The sequence below is a fragment of the Stegostoma tigrinum genome, chromosome 27 (genome assembly GCF_030684315.1).
Source record: "Stegostoma tigrinum isolate sSteTig4 chromosome 27, sSteTig4.hap1, whole genome shotgun sequence".
Classification (NCBI taxonomy): Eukaryota; Metazoa; Chordata; class Chondrichthyes; order Orectolobiformes; family Stegostomatidae; genus Stegostoma; species Stegostoma tigrinum.
The window spans coordinates 2575355-2594795 of record NC_081380.1 but is presented as its reverse complement, the minus strand read 5'-3'; the positions used below and the strand labels follow the sequence as shown (position 1 = coordinate 2594795).

At 42.2% G+C, this 19441-nt stretch overlaps 1 protein-coding gene across 5 annotated transcripts in view; it reads right to left on the bottom strand.

The window, feature by feature from the left end:
* Nucleotides 1-3170: 3170 nt before the first annotated feature.
* The window catches only part of LOC125464462 (SH2B adapter protein 2-like), a 130753-nt gene continuing 114482 nt past the window's right edge, over nucleotides 3171-19441 (bottom strand). For 4 of the 5 annotated variants that reach the window (XM_048556781.2, XM_048556782.2, XM_059655444.1 and 1 more), the window contains one exon: nucleotides 3171-5010. In XM_048556781.2, coding sequence (XP_048412738.1) covers nucleotides 4709-5010 — 302 coding nt within the window. In that variant the 3' untranslated portion in view covers nucleotides 3171-4708. The remainder of the gene's footprint in view (nucleotides 5011-19441) is intronic. The other variant, XR_009447319.1, reaches the window with a different exon arrangement.

The following is a 19441-nucleotide window of genomic DNA, read 5'->3' as shown; positions in this document are numbered from 1 at the left end:
GACTCATAATTATTTCCAGTTTTATTGCAGGAAGTGGATACTGTTGATCTTATTCAAGGATTTTCAATTATTTTTCCATATCAGTGCCCCTCGAGGTGTTTAACTGAAAAGCATTGATTTACAAGCTCTTCTATCAGTCTTTATATAGAATTAATGCTGGTTTGTTTAAAACAGCCTGACATAATTTATGCCAATGAATTCTGGACTGTTACACTGGCCTGGAGGAGCCTGGAACTGAATAAACCTGGAGTTTCAAGGCAATTATACAGTGAATTGAACATTTACCCATTGGTTTACTCAAAAATTTAAGGTTGACTATAGTTTATTGGTATTCACATAGAAGAAAACAGTGTGAGAAACCAGTAACTTACCGGCACACCCATCAACAGCCCCCACTCACTCAAAAACTGACCCCTCAACATCCACATTAACTCACAATATTCCATCGGCGACCCATCCACACCACCACAAACTCTTACACTGTTCCACTGTCAAACTCACTCATCCATCCACGCACACATACCCACTCATACTATTCCATAATCACATCCATTGACCCATTGGTTCTGAAGGGGCTTCACTGGACCAGAAACATTAACTCCGCCTTCTCTCCACAGATGCTGCTAGACTTGATGAGTTTTTTCAGCAATTTCTATTTTTGTTTGTGACTCGTCGACACGCCCACCCCATCTCATACATCATATTTTCATCACACTCACTGACCCATCATTACTCCACAAACGCCCACACACAATTCCATTGTCACACCACTGACTTCATTGACATACACACTGTCACACAATTTCAGTTACATCACTGATCATTTGACCCAACCACTGAACCACTGTCACTCTCTCAGATCCATTTTCACACATACTATCTGTCATGATATCCATCATCACATTCACTGACCTGTTGTCATACCCACTAACTCGCACACTATTCCATTGTCATACTCATTGACACATCATTAACTAAGTGATTCATAGTTACACAAACTGATGCACTTACTGAATCACAGTCAGTATGCCTGTGGGTCAGTGCGTGACTGTCTCACTGACCGCAGTCTCATTAACACACCCACTATTTCACCGTTATACCCATTGATACATCCACTACCTCTCACAATATTCATTTGGCACAGTCACTAATTCATCAACACACCAACTAATTTACATAGTATTCCATCATCATACTCAATGACCCATCGTCACCCTGCTAACATACTATTCCATAGGCACACTCACTGACCACAGACATACACAGTGACACATTCATTGATGCACATGTTCACCCACCTTTGAGCACAAGTTCTGCAAGTTAGCACAGTGCAAAGCAAATTTGCAAATTAGCAGCATTAAGCTAGTATTGGGCTGTAGAAACATGTAAACCATCAGGAAGAGCCTTCAAAACATCCCCTAATGATTTTTTTTTCCAAAATTGCTGAAGGTTTAAACTGGATCTGTTTCTGATCAAAGCATTTTTCACTCTGCAGTACTTTAAAAAGGCTTCCTGCAAGTGATAGTATCCGTTTTTTTGGCTTGTTGCAAATCAAAACCAGAAGGATATCGAAGAAATGTTATATTCAATTCAGATTGTTACAGCAAAGAGCCAGTAAAGACACAGTGGGCCAAATAGTCGCCTCCTTCATTCAAATTATTTGAGTTTACAATCATTGACATTTACAAATATAACTTTTCAGTTTCCTAGGAACACCTAGGCCAAGCATTTCTGCCAAAATCAATGAATGTGTTAGTTTTGCAGTAATTTTATTTGTTTTAAGTCTTCATTCAAACCTATTTGCATATCATTATGAAGTGAATAACATCACATTTTGGCACTGTTGTCGTCAAATTTGAGGTAAGCTGAAGACTTGTCACATCACTTGTTTCGAAGTTTATCTGACAGCATGCCTAAATGGTTTGGTAGAAATCAGAGATGGCAAGATTGTTTTACTGGAAACAAAGGTACAAGGTAATTTAAGTTTAGACACAATGGCAACAGAATGCATTAACAGTGGAAAATGAAAGTTTGAGATCCCAGAAAAATTTTGAAAACATCAGGTTGTAACCTAATGTTTATTTAGTTCTAAGGTGAAACAGCATTGGGCTCTGAAAGCTAGCCAATTAGCATTTCTACCTTGATACAACATCTAAATGATTCACCTTGTCATGGGAAATTATACAGAGGAATCTGTTCTTATGATCAGGTTACAGGTTTTGTAGATGGTCACTGAATATAAACTGTTTTGAGTCTGTCTGGATCCAAGAAAGTGGGATGAACTAAAAAGCAAGCTATCTTTATGGTCACTGCTCAGGTGGCAACTTGTGCTGGGTAGAAAAAAAACAAAGTTGTGAAGAGTCAAAACAAGAAAAGAAGAGCCGACTAGTTTGGGCCACAAGGAGAAGACATCCCCAGAGGCAAAAAACAGTTTTGGAGCTAAAATTTATCAAGCTGGAAAACGAAAGGAAAAGGAGTAACACACTGGAGCAAGAAATCTCGAGATTGATTCTGGGAGATTTGAATGTCAACATAAAATGACAATGTAATATCAAATTACAGTGTATACTTGTTTGGGCGAAGAAGAATGGTTTTCAAATCCATGGTTTAAATGTAAGTTGTATACAAAGGTGGTGTTTATAGTATTTTTTTAGTCTTTTGCCAGAGTAAACATCTTAAACCAGGAAATTTTGGTATGCCGTTCTTTCAGCTATTAATATTAAAAAAGAATTCTGAACTTCCAATTATGATGCTTGCTATCAGGAAGCTCATGTCACCTTTAAACATTCAGTGAACTTAATCACAAACTTTGGTCTTGAGAGGCCAAAAACCAGGTTGACAACCTATCACGTCATTGTTACCGGATCAAATCCTGGAACTCTCTTCCAAACAACACTAGGTACATCTACAGCAACTTGAACAGCACCTCAAGAAGCTGGCTCATCACCATCTTAAGGGCAATTAGGAATGGACAATACATACTAGCCTAGCCAATGACACTGCAATCTGTGACAGAACTTTTACAAAACACTATCCAGTTCATCATTTAAGAGAAACCTGGTTTTAAGTCAGTGAAAGTGATTTTAAATACTATGCAAAATTACTTACTGGCATCTCAGTGTCTCTTAATATTACTTAACTTTAATTTTTAAAAAAAAAATGTGGTCCTTACACCTAAGAATATCACCTTCATTTTAAAAGCATCGTCAAAAGCCTGAAAAGAGAGGACAGAACAAGCAGAGATCACTCAGGTGATTAATTTTGTCTAAGGTCACAGCTGGTTTTGGAGAGGGGACTAGATTCCAATGCTTTGCTTTTTAAACCAGCACAAACAATTGCAGGATATCAGTTTGTGCTGAAGGCAATCTTTGCTCGAAATTTCTGGATCATTTGCACTGGTTTGGCCAATTTCAGGAGAATCACACCGGGAAAAGAAAATGAATTGACAGCTGTGAGAACTCCAAGCCCTCGTAGGTTCTCACTGTCCTGTACTGAAGTTCATGTTAATTATCTGATTGCATTGTTATTTTTTGGGTGCTGTTATTCACATTGTATTTGTTAATAATACAAAGTAAACTCTCTTATACAATTCTAATCCTTGATTGACTCAACACAATACACGTTATTTGTTGGGTTCACAAAACATGTTTTATGGAATCTTTGAGACAGTAAAAATCATGGTTCATTATTTTTCATAAAATTCTCAAAATTGCAAATCAGTATCACGAGTACAAATGGAGCCTGAATGAAATATTTGTTAGTTTACAATACTTGCAATGAATAGTCTTTAAAGGTTTCACTGTATCAGTTTTTGCTTTCTGGCTCTTTGATTCAGTGATATTTCCAACTCGTCTGTGAGATGTCCAGTATGGGAGACTGGACTGTGCAAATTTTTCACAACTCTCACCAACATCACTCCCTCATTAAACAAGATGAATCATGACTATTCAGACAATGGTAACATTATCTCCTAAAATGGAACACAGAGATCAAACATCCTGGAGTTGGTACCAGCAAGATTTACTCAAATGTTCTGCTTAATAATGGCAGCACGGACCCTGGTGCCTCTTCTTTGGAGAACTGGAACGCTAAATGTTGGAGCTACTGAGACACAGCAGCAAATCAACATTTTACAGCTTCTCTACACTTGAACAAATTCATTTCTCATCAGATTTCAGCAGCAGCATCCAACTGCTCAAACCACATTCAGACCTTGAGGAAACTGCTCAGTTTAAAAATCAGTCAGCACCCCACTGCTAAAGATAACAGGACAAAGGAGTATCAGACAAGCTAAATCTTTATCTGATTATAACAGCAGGCTCACTATAAACAGCAACACTACAGGTGATAAAATGAGTAAGACAATTCATTGTTAACTCATAGTCTGTGCACAGTCCATTGAAATTCTTTTGTTACAGTAATATTGAAAAGTGCAGATACAAATATATAGAAAGACGATAATTAACTAGCAAAATCAGCCTTTGCCAATTGCCCTGAACCAAAAATGGCATCAAACACCCGATAATTCACATTAAACCCTTATTCTGTAGTAATTTCTATTTTCACTACTAGACTGTCAAATGATAGGAATAGTTTATTTACCCTGACTTGTATTTTTCTCACCTCTTGATGAGCAGACGCATTTTGTAAAGTGTCCCTATTTCTGTAAAGGCAATCCCCTAGGTGTGCTACATTGTGTTTCCTGATTTTAGTAGAAGGAATATTGATTTTCTACAGCTCGCGATCGATTCCTCGATCCATCACTGTCATGGTAGTCCTCTGATGTCGATGTTTGAGGCTGTAGTAGACGTTCAGAGTTATTGGTACGAACAGAGATGGTAGCCTCTGATCTGGGATGGGCATTGGCTGATGTCCCTTCAACCTGGGCAGCAGAATAAGGGCTGCCAGCTACAGAGTTGGCAAAGTAGTGTTGTGATTGATGGGCATCACTTCTGCAGTTCGACTGTGTAGGGGCAACTGGAAGCATGGCATTGTGTGAAGGATTCATCTCTGTAAGGAATAACACAATATGTTTTAACATTGAGTCATTACATAGGGAATTCCCATGGACATGCAAATATAATCAGCCAAACGATTGTAGGATAGAGATATAAAGACATTTTCTGCCTTTCCCAAAGGCTTTTAAGAGTTCCTGCCATGCTGTGAAATTCAGTTTGAACTATCTCCATCTCTTTCCTTTGTAAAGATCGCAAAGTAGATGATGAATGCAGCTGATAGATTTACCACTATACCCAACTGCCTATCCAATGACCTCATTTTCCTACACTGGTAGATTACCACAGCTAATAATCCCTTTGTGAAGAAATCTTTCCTGATATCGAATCTTACTTTGTCTTTACCACTTTGGAACAATGCTTCCTTAACCCAAATCCATGTAATGATATGAAATGACACTTCAGATAAATGATTTCCAGGCCATTTTGTACTTTATACACGTCCCCTCACTCCGTTCTCAAAGTCTGCTTCTTTTCTCAGGACCCACCCTTTTTACATCCTGTCTTCCAGTGTTTGAAAGCACTCTTTCTTGAACTGGTGGCTCAAACTCAACTCAGCCTTGACTGGGGGGTGAAGCAGCTCAAAATAACAATGTAAGATGCTATGTTTGGTGACATAGCTCAGCATTCTGTTTTCATTCAAACCTGTGTTGAGAGATGAAAGCCTTATGTTACGACTTTAACTCCTATTACACCAAGATGATCAAAATGGATTTTGTACTGATACAAAAGACTACTTGTTTCCTATTCTCATGAATATTCTCAAAGTGCAGGTTTGGACCTTGGCTGAAAGCATATAAGAGGAGATGGATACTGGAATGTGTTTGGTTAGTGTTAACAGTAAAAGCCAGTTATTTCAGTCTGAGAAAGAGCTGCAATATTGTGTCAAGGAACCTAACAACAAGGCTTTACTCATCTAAGTATTGACGAAGAGTGAGGACTTGAGATGATGACCAACTAGGCGATATTGACTGAAAAGTAAGAAAACGTAAATAAAAGCAACAGTCGCATTGAGCATGAGTTATTGGAGTATCATGGAAGTTCTACCGAGATATAAACTAATATGCGAGAGCCATTGTGGTCTTAAAAGGAAATCAAATTTGCCCCAATTTGACGTAATTAAAATTCTAGGCAGAGAGCTGAAGAGATTCACTGGAATTGACTCTTCAACAACTTGATCAATGACCTGAAAGAAGTCATCAGTAGCCTCCTCCCAGGATTTGCAGACCACAGGTACGCTGTGATGGTTAATGAAGAGAAGCTATAAAACAAATTGACTGTTTGGGAGGAGGGTCAAGAATTGACAGATTGCAGCTTAACGTACGTGAATTGAGATACAAAAACAGAGAAAGGCATTACAGGGCTGAAGGGAGGGTAGGACACCAATCCCACAAGCCACCAAAGCAAAGTCTGTCTGCTGTTCCGAAAACAAGGAGAGAACACCATTGCATAAAATCAGAGAATTGATGGTGCGCAGCAGGTGGCCATTTGGCCTTTCAATCTGTACTGACCCGGTGAAGGAGCAATTTGTCTGGTGTTACTTCCCTGCCTTCTTCCTACTTTATCAGGTAATTTGCCAATTCCCTTTTGAAAGCCTCAGTTGAAGCTGCCTCCATTGCACTGTCAGGCAGCACATTCCTGATCTAAGCCAGTCACTGTGTAAAAGCATTTCTCCTCATGTCGTTTTTTGTTCTAAAATCTGTGTTCTCTGGTTCTTGATTCTTCCACCAATGGGAACAGTTTCTCCCAATCCAACACCCCTCATGACTTTGAGCACCTTGAGCAAATCTCCTCTCTGCCTCCTCTTCACAAAGGGGAACAGTTCCAACTTTTCCAGTCTAATCACGTAACTCCTTATCACTGGAAACATTCTTGTGAAAGTTTTCTGTACTCTCTCTATTCTCTCCACATCACTCCTAAAGAGTGATGTCAAGAACTGGATTCAATAATTCAACTGAGACCAAACTATTGTCTTATGAAAGACTTAAAATAACTTGCTTGTGGTTATGGTCTGAGCCCCTTTTAATAAACACAAGAATACTCTATGAATATAGACAGGTTCAGTAAGCAGGCAAAAATTCAGCAGATAGAATATAGTGTGGGGAAAGTGTGAGGTTATGCTCTTTGGCAGGAAGAATATAGCGGAACTCTACATTATTTAAATGGAGAAAGACTGCAGAAGGCTATGGGGAGAGGGATTTGGGAGCCCTTGCATCAATCACAAATAGCATATTAATTCAACAGTAACATGGAAGACAAATAGACTTGCTGGTCTCTATTTTGAGAGGAATGACGTATAGAAATAGAGAAGTTTTACTAAAACATGCAAGGCTGGAACACTGAACATTTTTGGGGCTCTTACTGAAGGAAACATATACTAGCATTGGAAGCAGTCCGGGGAAGGTATGGACAGCCTATCTTATGGGGAGAGATCGAGTAGGTTGGGCTTGTCCTCAATGGAATTTAGAAGAATGAGAGGCATCCTTATTGAAGCACACAAGATTCTTTGGGGACCTTGCAGGTTGAGTCGGTAGTCAGGAAGGCAAATGCAACTTTGGCATTTATTTTGAAAGGACTTGATTATAAAAAACAGGGATGTACTTCTGAGGCTCTCGAAGGCTGTGGTCAGGCCACATTTGGAGTACTGTGCATAGTTTTGGGCCCATAGATCAGGAAGAATGTACTGGCCCTGGAGTGGGTTCAAGAGGTTCATGAGAATGGTCCCAGGAATGAAAAACTTAACGTATGAGGAATGCTTGAGGACTCAAGGTCTATACTCAATGGAGTTTAGAAGGTTGAGAGAGGATCTAATTGAAAATTACAGAATACTGAATGGTCTTGATAGAGAGGATGTTGGGAAGTTGTTTCCATTAGCAGGAGAGACTTGGACCCAAGGGCACAGCCTTAGGGTAAAGGGAAGAACTTTTAGAACGGAGATAAGGAGAAACTTCTTCAGCCAGAGAATGGTGAATCCAAGGAATTCACTGCCACAGAAGGTTGTGGAGGCCAGATCATTGAGTATATTTAAGACTAAAGATAGATAGCTTCTTGATTGTCAAGGGGATCAAAAGTTATGGGGAGAAAGCGGGAGAATGGGGTTGAGAAACTTATCAGCCATGACTGCGGAGCAGACTCAAGAGGCTGAATGGCCTAATTTCTGCTCTTACGTCTTATGGACTTAAATAAACAGAGTTTGTTTCCCTGGTGATAGAGTCTAGGACCAGAGGGCATAATCTGAGAATAAGAGGGTTACCCATTTAAGACAGAGATGAGGAGGTATTTCTTCAGAGGGTGGTGAATTAGTGGAATTCTTTACTGCAGAGGGCTGTTGAGGTTGAATCATTAAGTGTATTCACAGCTGACGTAGACAAAGTTCTAATCAGGAACAGAATCAATGACTATGGGCAAAAGACAGAAAAGAGGTGTTGAGGTTTATCAGATCAACCAAGGGGCTAAATGGCCTCCCTCTGCTCCTATACTGTATGATCCAAGTTATTAACCATCCCTTAAATGATCCTGCCACCTTCAGTGATATATGTATATTCCCAGGTTCCTATGCTTCTGCACTGCTTTCAGAATAGTACCCTTTATTTTATTATCGATGCCATGCCCCCCCTCAACATTCTATCAAAGTGAAATCACTACACATATCTCAGCATTAAATTTCATCTATTTGTCTCCTCATTCTAACATCCTGTCTGTCTTTCTGAAGTTCTAAAATATCCTTCTCAGAGTTCACCATGATTCCACATTTCATATCATGTGCAAACTTTTAAAATCATGTCCTGTTCATCATAGTCTAAGTCAATTACATGCATCTGGAAGAGAATGGGCCCTATTACTGACTCCTGGGGACTTCATTACAGCCACCTTCCTGTCTGAAAAACAACCATTCACTCCTATTTTTGGTTTCCTGCTGCTCAGCTAATTTCCTATCCATGTTGCTACTGTCCTTTTTATTCCCTGACCACCAACTTTGCTCGAGTCTGCTGCTGGGACATTATCAAATGCCTTTTGGAAATCTATGTATATGACATCAAGAGCATTATCCTCATCAATCCTCTCTGCTACTTCTTCAAAATTAACTAAACAAGTTAGTCAGTTAAACATAACTTGCACTTGACAAATCTTTATTGATACTCCATATTTGTCCAAATGACCTGAATTCATGTTTTTGAAAGTTTCTCCAATGCTGAGGTTAAGTACTTGCTAGGCCTATCTTATATTTTTTGTTTTGAACAAGTATCTAACATTTTCAATTCTCCAGGCCCTTGACACCAGCTTTGTCTAAGGATGACTGGAAAATTATGGTCAGTGACTCCACAATTTCCAATCTTACCTCTCTCAGCATTCTTGGATGCATTACATCTGGTCCTGGTGGCTCAGTGACTTTGAAATACACAGACAGACAATCCAATACTTCCTCATCAAATTTAAACTCTTCAAGTATCTGAACTACGTCTCCTTTCTCCATGATCTTTGTAGCATCTGAGCGGCAACGTATTAGTGCTTGCCACACATTAGTATGTACATTTGCATGCTACACAACAGGCTGCTGCAGAAGATAAAAGGTGCATGGCATTATAGGTCATGTATTAATTTAGGTAGAAGATTAGTTATTTACCAGCAAGCAAAGAGGGTGGATAAATGGGCATTTTTCTGGTTGGCAATGAGTGGCTTGTGGTGTGCCTCAAGGATCAGCATTGGGACTGCAATTGCTTACAATTTACTTAGATGATTTAGGGTTGGGGATCAAGTGTAGTGTGTCAAAGTTCACAGATGTCACTAAGATGAGTGGTGTAGCAAAGTATGCAGAGGACGCTGAAAGTCTGCAGAGGGATACAGGTAGATTAAGTGAATGCGCATGGATCTGACAGATGAAGTACAATGTTCGTAAATGTGAGGTCATCCATTTTGGGACGATAACAGTAGAAAGGACTGTTATTTGACTAGTAAAAAATTGCAGCATGCTGCTGTGCAGGAGAACCTGGGTGTCCTTGTGCATGAATCGCAGAATGTTGGTTTGCAGGTGCAACAGGTAATTGAGAAGGCAAATGGATGTTGTCCTTCATTGTTAGACAGATTGAGTTTAAAAGCAGGGCGGTTATGTTACAGCTGTACAGGGTGCCTTCTGAGGCCATGCCTGGAGTGCTCCAGAGATAATAGGAACTGCAGATGCCAGAGAATTTGAGATAACAAGGTGTGGAGCTGGATGAACACAGCAGGCCAAGCAGCATCTTAGGAGCAGGAAAGCTGACATTTTGGGCCTACACCCTTCATCAGAAACGGAGGAGGGGGAAGAGGAGGGTTCTGAAATAAATAGGGAGAGAGGGGGAGGCAGATTGAAGATGGATAGAGGAGACAGAAAAATCAAAGAGGCAGGGATGGAGCCAGTAAAAGGTGAGTGTAGGTGGGGAGGTAGGGAGGAGATAGGTCAGTTCAGGGAGGACGGACATGTCAAGGGGGTGGGATGGGGTTAGTAGGTAGGAAATGGGTGTGCAGCTTGAGGTGGGATGAGGGGAGAGGTGAGAGGAAGAACAGGCTAGGGAGATGGGGACTAGCTGGGCTGGTTTTGGGATGCAGTAGCGGGAGGGGAGATTTTGAAGCTTGCGAAATCCACATTGATACCGTGGGGCTGCAGGGTTCCCAAGCGGAATATGAGTTGCTGTTCCTGCAAACTTCGGGTGCAGCTGTTTACTGCGAACCAAGTGTAGGTGTTCTGCAAACTGATCCCCAAGCCTCCGCTTGGTTTCCCTGATGTAGAGGAGGCCACAAATGGGAACAGTGGATGCAGTATACTACATTAGCAGATGTGTATGTGAACATCTGCTTGACGTGGACAATCTTCTTGCGGCCTGAGGTGGGGGTGATGGAGGTGGTGTGGGGGCAAGTGTAGCACTTACTGCGGTTGCAGGGGAAAGTGGTGGGGCTGGAGGGGAATGTGGAGCGGACAAGGGAGTCCCAGAGAGTGGTCCCTCCGGAAAGCAGACAAGGGTGGGGAGGGGACAATGTCTTTGTGGTGAGGTCAGATTGCAGATGGTGGACATATCGGAGGATGGTGCGTTGGATCCGGAGGTTGGTGGGGTGGTATATTAGGACAAGGGGGATTCTCTTTTGGTTATTATTGTGGGGATGGGGTGTGAGGGATGAGTTGCGGGACACACTGTCGACGGCGTTCTCGACCACTGCAGGTTGGGTGAAGTTGCGGTCCTTGAAAAAATGAGGACATCTGAGATGTACGGGAGTGGAATGCCTCATCCTGGGAGCAGATGCAGTGGAGACGAAGGAATTGGGAATAGGGGATGGCACTTTTGCAGGAAGGTGGGTGGGAGGAGGTGTATTCTAGGTAGCTGTGGGAGTCGGTGGGCTTGGAATGGACATCGGTTCTTAGGCGGTTGCCTGAGATGGAGACAGCGGTCCAGGAAGATGAGGGAGGTGTTAGAGATAGTCCAGGTGAACTTAACGTTGGGGTGGAAGGTGTTGGTGAAGTGGATGAACTGTTCAAGCTCCTCGTGGGGGCACAAATCAATGTAATGGAGGAGGAGGTGGGGTTTAGGGCCAGTGTAGGTGCAGAAGAGGGATTGTTCCATGTAACCCACAAAAAGGCAGGCATAGCTTGGGCCCATGCAGTACCCATGGCCACCCCCTTTGTCTGTAGGAAGTGGGAGAAATTGAAAGAGAAGTTGTTGAGGGTGACGAGTTCGGCTAAGCGGATGAGGGTGTCGGTGGAGGGAAGGCTGATCAGGCCTACGGGACAGGAAGAAGCGGAGGGCCTTGAGGCCACCTGCATGGGGAATGCAGGTATATAGGGACTGGACGTCCATGGTGAAAATGAGGTGTTGGGGGCCGAGGAATCGGAAGTTCTGGAGGAGGTGGAGGGTGTGGCCACTGTCACAGACATAGGTAGGGAGTTCCTGGACCAAGGGGGAGAAAGTAGAGTCCAGATAGGTGGAGATGAGTTCGGTGGGGCAGGAGCAGGTGGAGACAATGGGTTGACCAGGGCAGGCAGGTTTGTGGATTTTGGGAAGGAGATAGAAGCGGATGGTGTGGGGTTCGGGAACAGTGAGGTTGGAGGCTGTGGGTGGGAGGTCACCTGAGGTGATGAGGTTATGATCGGCTTGGGAGATGATGGTTTGGTGCTCGGGGGTGGGGTCGTGATCCAGGGGACAGTAAAAGGTGGTGTCGGAGAGTTGGCATCTGGCCTCAGTGTCGTAGAGGTCAGTGCGCCATACGACGACTGCGCCTCCCTTGTCCCCAGGTTTTGTGGTGAGGTTGGGATTGGAGCGAAGGGTTCCCCCTCACCCCCATCCCAGAACCAAGAAGATTTTCCACATCAAGCAGTGGTTCACATGCACATCTGTTAATGTGGTATATTGCATCCGCTGTTCCTGGCGTGGCCTCCTCTACATTGGGGAAACCAAGTGGAGGTTTGTGGACTGCTTTGCAGAACACGTACATTCGGTTTACAATAAACAACTGCACCTCCCAGTCGTGAACCATTTCAACTTCCCCTCCCATTCCTCAGATGACACATCCATCCTGGGCCTCCTGCAGTGTCACAATGCTGCCACCCAAAGGTTGCAGGAACAGCAACTCATTCCGCTTGGGAACCCTACAGCCCAATGGTATCAACGTGGATTTCACAAGCTTCAAAATCTCCCCTCCCCCACCGCATCCCAAAACCAGCCCAACATGTCCCCACCTCCTTAATCTGTTGTTCCTCTCACCTCTCCCCTCCTCCCACCTCAAGCCACACCCCCCCCCATTTCCTATCTACTAACCTCATCCCACCCCCATGACCAGTCCGTCCTCCCTGGACTGACCGATCTCCACCTACCTCCCCACCTCTTTAACTTGTCTGACTCCTCTCCACCTATCTTCTCCTCTATCCATCTTCAATCTGCCTCCCCCTCTCTCCCTATTTATTTCAGAACCCTCTTCCCTCTCCCATTTCTGATGAAGGGTTTTGGCCTGAAACATCAGCCCTTCTGCTCCTAAGATGCTGCTTGGCCTGCTATGTTCATCCAGCTCCACACCTTGTTAGCCTGGAGTGCTCTGTGTAGTTTTGGTCTCTTGAGAAAGGATGTACTGGCACTGGAGGGGTTCGGAGGAGATTCACTAGATTGATTCCAGAATCGAGAGGGTTGGCTTCTGACGAGAGATTGAGTAGACTAGGACTATACTCATTGGAATTTAGATGAATGAGGGAGAATCTTATAGAAACATATAAAATTACGAAGTGAATAGATAAGATAGAGCAGGAAGGTTGTTTCCACTGGCAGGTGAAACTCGAACTGCGGCCATAGCCTCCAAATAAAGGGGAGCAGATTTAGGACTGAGTTGAAGAGGAACTTCTTGAGGCTACCTCATTGAATGTATTTAGAGCAAAGATAGATTTTTGAACAATGAAGAAATTAAGGGTTATGGTGAACGGGTCGATAAATGGAGCTGAGTCCATGAAAAGATCAGCCATGATCTTATTGAATGGTGGAGCAAGCTTGAGGGGCCGGATGGCTTCTCCTGCTCCTGCTCCTATTTCTGATGTTGTTATATATGTGGGGATGGGTTGTCTAATAAGAAGCAGAGAGTGGGGATAAATAGGTCATTTGGGTTGACAGTATGTGACCAGTGACATGCCACATGGACCAGCTCTGGAGCTTCAGTTATTTACAACCTAGATAAATAATCTGGATGAAGAGATTGAAGGTACAGTTGCTAAATTTGCTGATGCTATAAAGATGGATAGAAAAGTGAGTTGCGAAGAGGACGTAAGGAGCCTGCAAAAGAGATATAGGTAGGTTAGTGAGTAGACAAGTATTAAGCAGATGGAACAAAGTGAATTTGTCCATTTTGGTGGTATCTAGAAAAGCAGCCCAAGCTAAATGGAGATAGATTGCAGTGCTCCAAGGAACAGAGAAATCTTGGTGTCCTCTTATGTAAATCATATAAAGTTGGTGTGCAGATGCAGCAAGTGCTTAGGAAGGCACATGGAGTATTGCCCTTTCTGGAAGGGGAGTGGAATATAAAAGGATGTTTTGCTTGAGATGTGTAGGCTGTTGGTAAGGTCACATAATGGAGTCAAATGTAGAATTTTGATCTCTAAGAATGTGCATTACAATATTTCTTCTTGGTTAAACCTTACTTGGGATTGGATGTTTCCGCCCTGCGGATTGATCTGTATGAATGGAAAACTGCTCCCAAGATGGGTTTACTCACAAACATTGACTCCAATTTTCCCTTATCCTCAGATATTAAACAGAAACTAAGAATGAGAAACACCCTTACCCAACTCATGTTACACGACAGACTGCAAACTCCATGCTCAGTAACCGTCAGTCACAATGTATTGCTGTTCAGACGGATTTCAGACTAAATAATCACAAAGCTGCTTTCAAATTTATGAACAGTTTACAATCCACTATGCAGAAAGTACATGCAGGTGTCATTACCTCCCTCATCCCAGCTTGTATATCTCACCAGTAAAAATCAAATCCCATTCATCAGCCCAATAAATCTAACCTCTGCAAAGCAATATCTCAATTAACGAGAATTGGAGGTTGATAGTTTTAAGTTAACCTGAATGGGGATAAAAATAGATTTCTATAGCACTTCAAAATGATGGGACACGTCAGCTTTAAGACCAGAATTGATTAGCCACATATTAGTGACCAACCAACTGTTTTGCTTTCCATTTGTAAAACTATTGTATCAATTAAAATCCTATTGTTCTCTCATTTGATGGTTAAATGTGTAAACACATCTTACTTTGTTTGTACATGCAACAGGAGTTGCAATGTAGATTCCTCTTTTAAAAAAACTAGGTCAATTCATTTTGATCCTGATGTTTAGTAAGAAATACATAAATCTGCTGAGGGAGCTTATTTGAAAGGCAATAAAGAATCAGTTCAACTGAAGAATGTGTTTGCCCCAAGCACACATTCTTCCGCATGAGGGGACAGAAGCCCAATTTGGTGAATGAACTGAGGTGATGGCAATCTGTTTGAACTAACCAAATGGACTACCCTGAGTGAATGAGAAAACATCAAGGGAAGAATCAGATTGCTTTTAAAGTAAGTGGGAATTTGCAGAGGTATTACTTTGGCACACCAATAGCGTATCATTTCGATCTAACGAATATGATATGATGTATATTTCACCTTGTAATCCTGCTAATGCAGGAGTTAGCATTTGCTTGGAGTTATGATAATAGTTTTAGTCTAGCCACAGAATATTAAGGTTGTTGATTTGCTCGCCGAGCTGGCTTGTCCTCATTCAGACATTTCGTCACCATACCAGGTGACATCATCAATCGATCCTCCGATGAAGCAATGTTATTCTACTTCACTTGGAATTTATTCTGTTTGGTCGGTTATGGTGAGTTGTGTCATTTCCGGTTTTGATCTGTATGTGTTTGTATTTGGGGTCCAATTCGATATATTTGTTGATTGCATTACGGGTGTAGGACCATGCCTCTAGGAATTCCGGTGTGTGTCTACGTTTGGTTTGGGCTACTATGGTTACCTTGTCTGTTTCTGGAGATTGAAGTTGCGCGTATGACCGACATGACATTACAAACTTCAGTTTACAGAAAAACAGCCCATATTGATCAAATCCTCAACTTCCACAGCACCCACCCCAATGCCCACAAACAAAGCTGCATTAGGACACTATTTAAATGGGCCAGGACACACTGCAACACTCCGGAACTACACAGGAAGGGGAAGAACACCTACACCAACTCCTTGGTATAAACAGGGAGCCCCACAACTTCATCCGCAGATGCCTACTAAACAGACAATAGGAGGACACAGTATGCCCTATCACACTGGCCACGCTGCCCTAAATCAAGAACACTTCAGAAGTGACAAGAATCCTAAAACAATTAGGAATCATGGTGGCCCACAAGCCCAGAGCCACTCCACGACAAACACTCAAGGATTAAAGACCCCATTCCCACAACATGCAAAACCAACGTGGTTTACAAAACACCGTGCAACTACTGCCACAAACATTACATCGGTAGGAAACAAGTCGGAAACGAGCCATCGGAACATCAACTAGCAGCAAAACGGCATGACAAGCTCTCCTTAATATTGGTACATTCAGACCATGAAGGCCATCTGTTGAACTGGGACAAGATTAAGGGGAGGTTTGGTTGAGATATTAAAAATCATAAAAAGGTGTTGGTGGGAAGATTTAAAAAAACTGCTCAATAACCACAGGACACAGATGTAAAAGCAATTAGGGGGGGAAAACCTGCAATAACTTGAGAGGAAAAGAAATACGTACCCTATAGTGTATTGTTGTAATGCAAATCTACTAGCTGAAAGGATTATTGAAATAGATGGGAGAAGAACTTTCAAAGGGGAATTGGATTAATTAATTAATTAATTAATTAATTAATTATCAGGTTGTAAACATAGTAACCGAAGCCAAACATAGACATGCATGGCTCTCCACTCGTGATGCAATCAGCAAACACACAGAATTCGACCCCATATACAAACCCATACAGATCAAAACCTGAACTGACACTACTCATCATAACAGACCAATCAAAGTAGAATAACGTTGCTTCATCGGAAGCTCCACTGATGGCGTCTCCTAGCACGGGGACGAAACATCTGAACAAGAACCCAGCTGGGTGAACAAGTCAACTACCTCACCCATAACCTGAGCTACAGATCTTTGCCAAAACTTTAAACAGAATATGAAGGTATAGGAGGGATTACATAAAGTCTCACAGAGTACATGAGGCTGCCATTTGGCTCGGTGTACCTGTGCCAGTCCTTTGAATCAGGGATTCAATGTGTCAGATTCCACCCCCCCCCCCCCCGCCTCTTCCCCCAGGGCCCTGCAATTTTTTTCACTTTTAAGTATTAATCCAATTCCCCTTTGTAAGTTCTTCGCCAATCTGTTTCAATAATCCTTTCAGCTAATAGATTTGCATCCTAATAACTTGCTACAGAGTGTGTATTGCTTTCCCCATCAAGTTATTGCAGGTTTTTCCCCCCTAATTCCTTTACATCTGTGTCCTGTGGTTATTGAGCTTTTCTTACGATCTTCCCACCAACACCTTTTATGATTTTTAACATCTCAACCAAACCTCCCCTTAATCTTAGCCGCTACAAGAGCAATCTAATCTCACCACACAATTGAAGGTTTTCATTGCAACTACCACTCCAATAAATCTTCTCCACACTCTCTCCCCAAGTTCTTGATTGCCTCCCTGAAGCGTGGTGTTCATAATTACTCACTTGAGGCTTAACCAGAGTTTAATAAAGATTTGCTCTGGTAATTTTTGCATTAACTAATAAACCCATGTGCATTTTAACAGCATTCTTCTTTCACCTTGAATGACTTATATCCCCAGGTCTCTTTGTTCATGTACTCTCTTCAAATTGTACCATGTGACTTATATTGCCCTTCCTCATTTGTCCACCCAATCATTTCAGATTCTCAGAATTAAATCTGCTGAGTCTGTTAAATGCACCAATTTATATTCTGCGGATGACTGTTACTATCCTTCACATTGTTAAATTATAAATTTTACAAATTGTAAATATTACAAATTATTTGGCATCTGAAAACTTGGATATTATGCTCAGTATATAATATCCAAATCCAAGTCATTAATAGATAACAAAAAGAGGCTGTTCATAATAACAAACCCGAGTGACACTACTATTTTCTGAAGAAGGGTCCCCACCCGAAATGTCAGCTTTCCTGCTCCTCTGATGCTGCCTGGTCTGCTGTGTTCCTCCAGCTCTACACTGTGTTGTTTCTGACTCCAGCATCGGCAGGTCTACCTCTGACACTACCGTATCTCTGCTTCTGTTCTGAAAATCAATCTGTTCCCTGATCTTAGTCTTATGATGATCACAACAGGATTATGTAGTACACCACTGGGTGAAACTATTGGAGTGTGTGTGTGTGCGTGCGCGTGCGTGCGTGCCTGTGTGTCATTCTAGATGTCTGCTTGTTGTCAGGTGTGATACTAGCAGTATCAGAATTATCACCTTGTCTGAGACAGCTGGTCACGTACAAACTAAATGTTTTAACATGATTCAGACAAATTAGAAGGTAGAGGGGGTGAGTGAGTTATATTACTTCATAGGTCACTGTCTATACTTTAGACGTGCCTGCTGGTCATGACAAATACATCACTAAATTACCTTCTGAAAAATTATGTGCACATCAACTGCATTTACCTGCTCTGGTCTACATATGACTCCAGACAATGTGGGTGATTCCTCACTGCCTTCTGGGCAATTAGAGGTGGGCAATAAATGCTAGGCCCAGCTAGTGAGGCCCACATCCTGTGAAATATCTAGAAATCCCTCTACATCAACAGCACTACCCTCATCAACCCACTCTGTTACTTGATCAAAGGACTCAAATTTAGTCAAACATGACAATTTTTAACATAGCCGTTCTAACTTTAATTAGTTAACTCACTGTCTTCAATTTTGTCTTGGATTGTTTCACATCCTTGCCTCTTGATAGAAATGTAGGAGAAACTGGGAGCAGTAGGCCATTCACTCCTTTGAGCCCTGCTCAATATTCCCTCTCGTAAACACACTCAGTGACTCGGCTTCCACAGCCTTCTGTGTTAGAGAATTCCATAGGTTCACTGCCCTCTCAGTGGAGAAATGTTTCCTCATCTCACGGTCAAATGATCTACACCATATCCTAAAACTGTCTCCTGATTCTGGACTCCTCAACCAGGAGAAACATACTCTCTGCATCTAGTCTGTCTAGCGTTGACAGAATGTTATTACATTTCAACCAGACCCCCTTTCATCCTTCTAAACGTTAGTGAATATAGGCCTAGTTGAACTAATCTATTAACATAGGACAGTCCTGCCATCCCTGGTAACAGCCTAGTGAACATCTGCTGCACTCCCTTTGCGGTAAGTATATCCTTTCTTAGTTAGGGAGGCCAAAGCTGCGCACAATACTCCAGGTGAGGTCTAACCCTGCATAACCGCAGCAAGATCTTCCAACTTCTGAACGTAAATCATTTTGCAATGAAGACCATTTCCTTTGTAATTGCTTGCGGCATCTGCCTGTCTACTTTCAGTGGACAGATGTACAAGGACACCTAGATCCTTTTGTATATCCACACTTCCAGTAGATCACCATTTAAATAACACCGAGCCTTTGCATTTTTCACACGAAAGTGCAAGTCTTCCCATTTAGCCACATTGTACTGCATCTGCCATGTGTTTGCCCACTCATTCAATTTGTCTGAATCAATTTGAAGTCCCCTTGCCACCTCCTCACAACTCAGTCCTGTGTCAACAGCAGACTTGGACACGTTTCGTTTGGTTCCCTCATCCAGGTTGTTAATTTAGCTGGGGTCCTAAGCACAGATCCTTGTGGTACACCCTGGAATGTGCCTCTCTGTTTCCCACCTGTCAACC